Source organism: Montipora foliosa, chromosome 9, assembly GCF_036669935.1.
Source record: "Montipora foliosa isolate CH-2021 chromosome 9, ASM3666993v2, whole genome shotgun sequence".
In the NCBI taxonomy this organism is placed as follows: Eukaryota; Metazoa; Cnidaria; class Anthozoa; order Scleractinia; family Acroporidae; genus Montipora; species Montipora foliosa.
In genome coordinates, this window is record NC_090877.1 from 14,515,875 (window position 1) to 14,523,374 (window position 7,500).

The following is a 7,500-nucleotide window of genomic DNA, read 5'->3' on the forward strand; positions in this document are numbered from 1 at the left end:
GCGACCTGCCACCTGCAAATTAGACCCGCCGCAGACACTCACCTTTCTTTCAGCCAACATGATTGTATGATGAAATACCTCTGACTAGCAAAATCCCCAGGGTTGGCCCATGGGGGTACTCCATAGTGTTCAAAACGTGTACAGATCCCCCACTCCTCAGGCAATAAGTGCCTTACAATCTTGACAAATCCCCTTCAGTTGCCAAGAGTCCCCCAGGGGTCGCACCCAGGGGGTACCCGCTGGTACATGCATTACAGCTGTAATGGCCCAATCATGTTGCCTACAGAGGGTGTAAAGACCAGGTCGCAGGTGAGGGGTTGCAGGTCATTGTTTTACCATAACTGAAACAACCCAAACCATATCTATATAGCATAGTGTATCGGCCTAATGTTAGCATTGGTAAACGTTTGGGTTGTTTCAGCTGTGGTGAAACCATGACCTGCAAAGCTAACCTGCAACCTGCAGTTCACACACTCTGTGTTGCCTGTGGTTATTGCATGTCATCAATAGTGCCACTTTGTGATCATCTGGCTTGAATGTTGGCATACACAAAACAGCGATTAGATTGATCAACTAATACACCTCATCTGTGGATTCTTCCATATGCCTCATGTGCACTTTTCTTCCTCTTCTGTTGCTCATTTTCACTTTCTTGATATTTAGTCCATATTTCATACCAGTGTAGCACTTTGAGTTATTTCAACAGAGAAAATCTATTAAAAAGTAGTTTGAAGTGCTACCTTTTCCCCCATGTAATTCATATAAGCGATAAACCTAGTAACAAAAGTCATGGCCACATAAGGACAGAGAAATTGTCTGCCTAGGGTTGGGATTGAACCCATCTTTCACCAGTTACACAAAAAATTATTAATATCAAGATAAAGCAAAAGGTAGGGAAGACTTGCATGATGGTGAAAATTACAATAATTAGTATTATTATCTGTATGATTATCTAGGCATGCCATCAAACTGCTTCAAGTAAGGAACAGCTAAAGTTAAGATGACAGCCATGGGAAAGTGGTTCAGAGTTAAAATGAAAAATAGAAATATTTTTTTTTACCACTTATTACGTCATACCGGTACTAGAGATTGAAGTAGATGACCCATTATATTACTTTCCTAAGCGGTGGAGCAATAGAGTAAGCTGCTTGCGGTCCCTTCTGAGTTAGTCGAACTGCCCGCTTTGGTCAAGCAAGCGAGCTGAGGGCAGATTGGTGATTGAGCAAAGATAATCACCATTCTCCCCTCCGCTCACTTGTGTGACCAAAGCGGACAGTTTGACTAACTCAGAAGGGACTGCGAGCAGTCTAGTGGAGCAAGTGTAGGCAAATCATGTGGGCAAATTCCCATCACATTTGCAAGAGCTGAAAGACACTTTTCAGGAAGGGTCTCATGACAAAATTTAGGTCAAACACTGATAAATATAGCAGTAATAGTATTGTGTAAGACATCACCACAAAAAGGGGATTTCAAAAGGAAATAACTATTACAGAGCAGTTTTCAATTGAGTGTCGAAAGTAATTAGATAATTACTTTGGTTTATGATTACTTCACTCAGTGATTGGTTCAAAGTTCTCGCGCCATTTTTTCAACCAATCAGAAGTGAAACCAAAACCAATCGTGGCTCACGCGTGCACATTTTCCCGCGCTTTGTGTCGGCTATATGTAATTACTTCGAGTTTTGATTGGTTTGCCGGATTGTCTCAGTCCTTTTTTAATGGCCAAAGTAATTACTTTGGTTTTGGTTTTGGTTTTACGACACTCAATTGAAACTCGCTCTAACCAACACTCTGCAGTCTTCCTTTGTCAGAAAGAAAAAAAGAGGCTTTTAAAACGTGCTTTACTTTGGAAGAACAAAAAATAACCACTGGTGAACTTTTTGTTTCTAGCAAGATATTTGTGCTGAGCACTAGTAACAAAAATAATGTCAGAAATTTGAAGCAAGTGTTCACTTTGTTTTTTCCCTAGAATGGCCGGCCCTTTTACAGTAATCCTGCAGAGAAGAGAGAGAAATATTAGCTCCATTAATAATATGCTGCTTTATGTCATGTTTTTTACAGCTTTAGAAGTAATCACCCTTGGATTAGACTATGAGCAGTCCCTTTGTTTTCTTATAGTCCGTCGAGAGCGGAGCGAAAAAAACAGGCCGCGCGAAAGCTGGTGTCTGGGCGAAAGTTGGCCGCCCAGACACCAGCTTTCGTGCGGCCAACTTTCGCGCGGCCTGTTTTTTTCGCTCCGCTCTCGACGGACTATAAGAAAACAAAGGGACTGCTCGTAGTCTACCCTTGGATTGAATTATTTGAAGACCAGGAGGAAGTTACTACAAAGGCTCTATGGATCAGCAGAGAAAACAACATATTTAAAAAAAAAGGATAGGCTGGGGGAACTAAGCTTGTGTTGTGCTTCACATTTTTAATATGCAAATTTGTTTCAAAAACTGCATCTTGTTCTACCCAGATTGTCTTATCCTTTTATCCTTTATACTTATGAAAGGCAAAATATTGATCATAAAAAAAATCTGAAATTTTTTTCACGGTACAGAGCTATAAAGTATACTATTGAACCAAAAGTTGTAAAAAATGGTGTGTCTGACTCCAATTTTTGGATAACTCACTGTGCATCATCAATATTGAGAGCCGCTTTCAGGAAGGATTGATTTGAATATTACGAGTTTGGTCTACTGAGGAAAAACATGTTTTAAATTTTTTTAGCTTTCAATCTGTGACAAGACCAAATGTCTTTGTTATATGGAGACCAAAAAATAGAGCTTCTTCATCATTAACACTCAAGGTGTCTTTTATGGAGTTAATGGCTTGCAATGGATGGAGCGTGTAAAGTGCAGGTTGCAGGTTAATTTAAAAGTAATGTTGCAGGTCATTGTTTTACCATAACTGAAACAACCCAAAACATGACAAAAATGCTAACCTTCGGGTTCAACATTCTCTAAAGCACAGTGCTTAGGCCTAATGTTAGTATTAGTAAAGGTTTGGGTTGTTTCAGCTTCGGTGAAATAACGACCTGCAACCCTAATAATCCAGCATGTACCAGTACCTGGAGGAAAATCTTTGCCAAGTTGCTGAGCCTGGAATTTGAAGAGGCTGCAAATTTCTCCATGCAGTCAACAATGGCATCTGATGTGATCTCTGAGGTCAAAGTTGCACTTAGAATAAATAAACTCAAATTTTGGTTCATTAAGTCGCTTGACTATCATTAATGAAGAAAACACTGATTTACTGGACAACTGAAAACCATGCCCTATAACCTCAGTCAGTAAAATTGAAGAAATGCTGTGAACTGGTAAGGGCTTCATATGACAAACAATAATCCTAAATGAGTAACACTGGCAGCAAAATGTTTGCCTCTGCTTCAAAGCGAGTCTTGGTGCACATTTACCATACCAATAAAAATGGGTTTGACTTGCATGAAAATCCCCAAGTTTTTTTCATTTGGATGGTTGAGCACAAAGATTTGCTTTGAAACAGAAGCAAACAACAATAAATTGGAAAATGGGCATTTAAAGAGGCTGTATTCAATAGCAAGGCCCACCCAATTTAATACTTGCCCGTGAGCAATTGATGTGTTGTTTACTCTTTAGAATATTTAGCCTAATAAGACAGAATAACATGATCTGGATAAAAAAATTCCAGTGATAGCCTAACACCATGACATTTTGTTTCACTTACCTTCTCGTGTTTGTGGTGTGGTAAGAAACATCAGAGTAGTGATAGCTGACAAAACAGTTTCCTCATTAGAACTGATAAATAACGAAATTAATATTACCGGTAAGTAAAAAATGAATGAAACAACATCAGATGAATGAACAGAAAAAAACATATAGTAACATGTAGCATACCTGGACAAGCAATTGATTACCAAAGAAATTCCATCATTTTGTATAATATGCTGTTTGATTTCTTTGTCTGCCACATGAAAAATGAGGAATTGATGTGACAAGGTACTGTAACAGTTAATTTAAGTTTGAGATACATTGTTGTAAAATGTTGAATGCTGAAAACTAAACATTGTTGTGGAATTGTCTGCACCTCTATCTTAAAAAATCTAACAGCATTGAGGCATTTAAAACGGGCCTTAAGACTTTCCTTTTTCATAAAGCATTTATGTAACTTCCCTCGATGTAATTTGCGATTTTATTCTTTGTTGTTTTTAAAACCCTTTTATAACCCAAAACCTAGACCTTAATTCATTTTACTATTTTATTCTTTTTTTATAATATGCAAATGCACTTTAAATTAGTTTATTAGTTTTTGTATTTAATTCTTATAATTTAAGGAGGCTCAAACCAGTTTCAACACTTCCAAGTGGCGCTCTTATTAGAAGGATCGGAACCACAATGTTGTATCATGTATATATTTGGCAATATTGTGGTACCAAATAAAACACAAATCATTGCTCGTAAAAACACCCTTTATTTTGTCTTTAGTTGCTTGTATCTCAAAAACGAACTTGGTTTTTTCTGAAAAGTAATCAGACGGGCATGATGATCGAAACTTTCTGCAAACTAGTGGATTCAGAGCCATCTTAATTTTGTGATTTTTTAAAGGTAGCTCTGAATCCTCTATACAGAATGTTTTTAAACTTTACTTTTCATCATGGCCTTCTAATCACTTTTCAGTAATAAAAAATGGGGTCACCAAGTTCGTTTTTGAGATATGAGCAACTAAATCCAAACTATAGGGTGTTTTTGCTGGGCTTTCCCATTGCCAAGGTAACTTATTACATCATAATAATGATCACATCTTGTTTGGAAGTAATCGGTGTTTCATATGGTACATAACAATGCTGTTACGTGATACAGTGTTGTACCGTTATTCAATCTAAACAGAGTGTCTTCTAAGTGTTGAAACCCTTCAAGCCTGACCTTAATCATATGGAAACGTATTGAGACTGTGTGTAATGCATTCCAAGAATGATTTTATTATTATTATTAAGATAATTAAACAAAATTCTTGTACTATGTGACAAAATGAATGAAAATAGTGGGAGAATTAGGTGAATTTATTGCGAATCTCAAGAGCTGATTTTTGCAAGATATACAATAATGTAATTATCTAAAAACACAAAAGGTTTCTTTTGTTTCTTGTTCAGCAAATGGCACCGCCAAAGTTTTTTTGCATACGATAATTCTGGAATACAAACAAGAAACGGCAAAAAAAAAAACAATGACAACAACAACAGAGAATTGCTTTTCCTTTCATTTCTAAACCATTTGTGGCAATTAAAACAAAAATTCGAAAATTTTAAAAAAATCAAAAAACCGTCACTTGATTAAACATCAATTATTATTATGACCAAAAATGATGGATATGCAAAAATGACGAATATGCAATGATGGATGTGCAATATGACCATGCATCCAGGCATTTAAGTTCTTTAAAAAATAAGCAAAGAGTTCATTATGCAACAGTCTCATCTTTGTCAACAAAACATCCTTTTATCAAAATACTACAATAATTGCATAAGAGTCATACTAGCATAGTACATGTATGTACGTGGGCCCTGTGGACTTAATTTAAATGTCAATACATACCCAGACTGCAATTGGACAATCCTCCAATTCCAAACTCAACAAAGTTTTCATTTTCCTCTGTGAGCATGTCTGTAATAAAGCCCACAAACTATTGTCACATTGTATAAGATTAACCAAGATTCCAAGGACATCTTGAGAGACAAAAAGTTTCAACCAGATCCAGTTGCTGTGAAAATGGTTCATACCAATAAAACACAACCTTGATAAACAAACGTTAACAATACTGTAAATTATCATTCAAAAATAATATTATGATTGTGCTTCATACCAAGGAAGAGGTCAACCACATTCAACTTCCTGAAATGATCATAGTTGATAGGATCGTAGGCAAAGTTGGCAAGATTTGCCAGGATTTCTTCTTTAGCTCCTGACAAAAACAAAAAGCCCTCCATTTTTGGTCATCCAGTGTTTTGGGTTGCTTCATATAAGGAATTGTAAAGGATCATTATTCAATCAATGACTTGGGGTACAGTGTATCACTCCAATTCAACAACTATGTTTTTGTCAAGATATCGTCTGTCATGAGAAAGCAGTCGGAGATGGTCGGTCAACATTTTTATCAGTTTTGGCCACACATTGCTGAATGGGGTTCTGATTGGCTAAGACAGCAATGGACAAAAAAACAAGTTAGTTTCTTAAGATGAAACTATGGTCCTGCATCAGACTGAGGAATGAAACAAAATACATTATTATATCTAATTTGGATGACTTAGTGTGTAGTATCAGGAGATATTTTTACAAGTCTCGCTGTATTTTGGCAAGCCTCTAGGGCGAGTCAAAAGACAAGAGACGAGTAAAAATACCCCATGGTAGTACACACTAAATCATCCAATAAGAGATTTTTTATTCAACTCAGTCAGAAAATAAAAGAAACATAAAGCTTAACTTATAACTTGCTTCCTCACATGACAAACTATCTTACGTGACCATCCAGTGGGTGACCGTCCAGGTTTCATGCGTTTATCTTAGGTTGCTGTTGATTGGTCAAAATGAAGACTTGTCAAACCCATCAATCGAGTCGTCAAGCAAAGCGTCATGCATTTTATTTCAAACACTTGCGTTACATTTGAGGAAAACAAAGATGGAAAACCAGAAAATTCTTTATTATAAGGTCTACAGATATATTAACAATGATGACCTCGGTTTTCAAGTAAAATTCCAGTCTTTGATGAAGAAATGACATAAAAGGTTGTCAAGTTCCTCAGGAGGAATTTCTTCGATGGCCCTTGCTTCAGTTTCAAGGATGCGCACTACCATTTCAGTAGGCTTGCAATAATGTCACTTTTCCTCTTTCTGTTGTATTTACATTTCGGTTTTCTGCTGACTGCAGCTGAATGATAAATACCTCTTTTTAACCAAGTTTGAGGGCCATACATGTAAATTACGGCCTGCTTTTTTCCCCTTAGATTTATGGCCCTGAAGCACCAAGCATGCATGCCATAAATCGAAGGGGAAAAACAAGGGTCCATATTTACAGTATGGACTAAGGAAACAAGGTTAGGAAGATGTTTATTATAAATTATCTCTTTGGTGCTCAGCCATGCGGGCAAAGAAACTAGTTGAATTCAAGCAGAAGGTTCAACTGCTACAAAGATTATTGTATCAAAATCCGAAAAACTAATAAAATCTTCTTGGGTGTTTGAAATAGCTGCTTGCTACAGTAGATTCAAACAGTTTTACAATACAGGAATGGCACTAAAAACTTCCATAATCTCAAATTTAGCAGGCCGTATGGCGGGCAGTACTGTAGAACATGGTCCCCTAATTTATCCAATCACAGTGTGTGTACCATAATCCGTTAAAGGAAGATCATTTGCTAGTCAACATTATGATCGTTAGCCCATCATTGGACAAACTAAGATGGCAAAAACTTTAATACCGGTAATAATGGTCTTTTAATCGTCACAGCCCAAGTTTCTGGGCTTGTCACTCTGGTCAAACTGTCTTAGGTA

At 36.9% G+C, this 7,500-nt stretch overlaps 1 protein-coding gene across 3 annotated transcripts in view; it reads right to left on the minus strand.

Annotated features, from left to right (window-relative positions):
• Window positions 1-891: 891 nt before the first annotated feature.
• Window positions 892-7,500, minus strand: part of LOC137972118 (armadillo repeat-containing protein 7-like) — a 10,172-nt gene continuing 3,563 nt past the window's right edge. Inside the window, exons 2-8 of one of the 3 annotated variants that reach the window (XM_068818948.1) lie at window positions 6,471-6,521; window positions 5,817-5,915; window positions 5,549-5,617; window positions 3,854-3,920; window positions 3,684-3,754; window positions 3,052-3,143; window positions 892-1,993 (exon numbers count right to left, since the gene is read on the minus strand). In XM_068818948.1, coding sequence (XP_068675049.1) covers window positions 1,949-1,993; window positions 3,052-3,143; window positions 3,684-3,754; window positions 3,854-3,920; window positions 5,549-5,617; window positions 5,817-5,915; window positions 6,471-6,504 — 477 coding nt within the window. In that variant the 5' untranslated portion in view covers window positions 6,505-6,521 and the 3' untranslated portion in view covers window positions 892-1,948. The remainder of the gene's footprint in view (window positions 1,994-3,051; window positions 3,144-3,683; window positions 3,755-3,853; window positions 3,921-5,548; window positions 5,618-5,816; window positions 5,916-6,470; window positions 6,522-7,500) is intronic. The other 2 variants (XM_068818947.1, XM_068818949.1) reach the window with 2 other exon arrangements.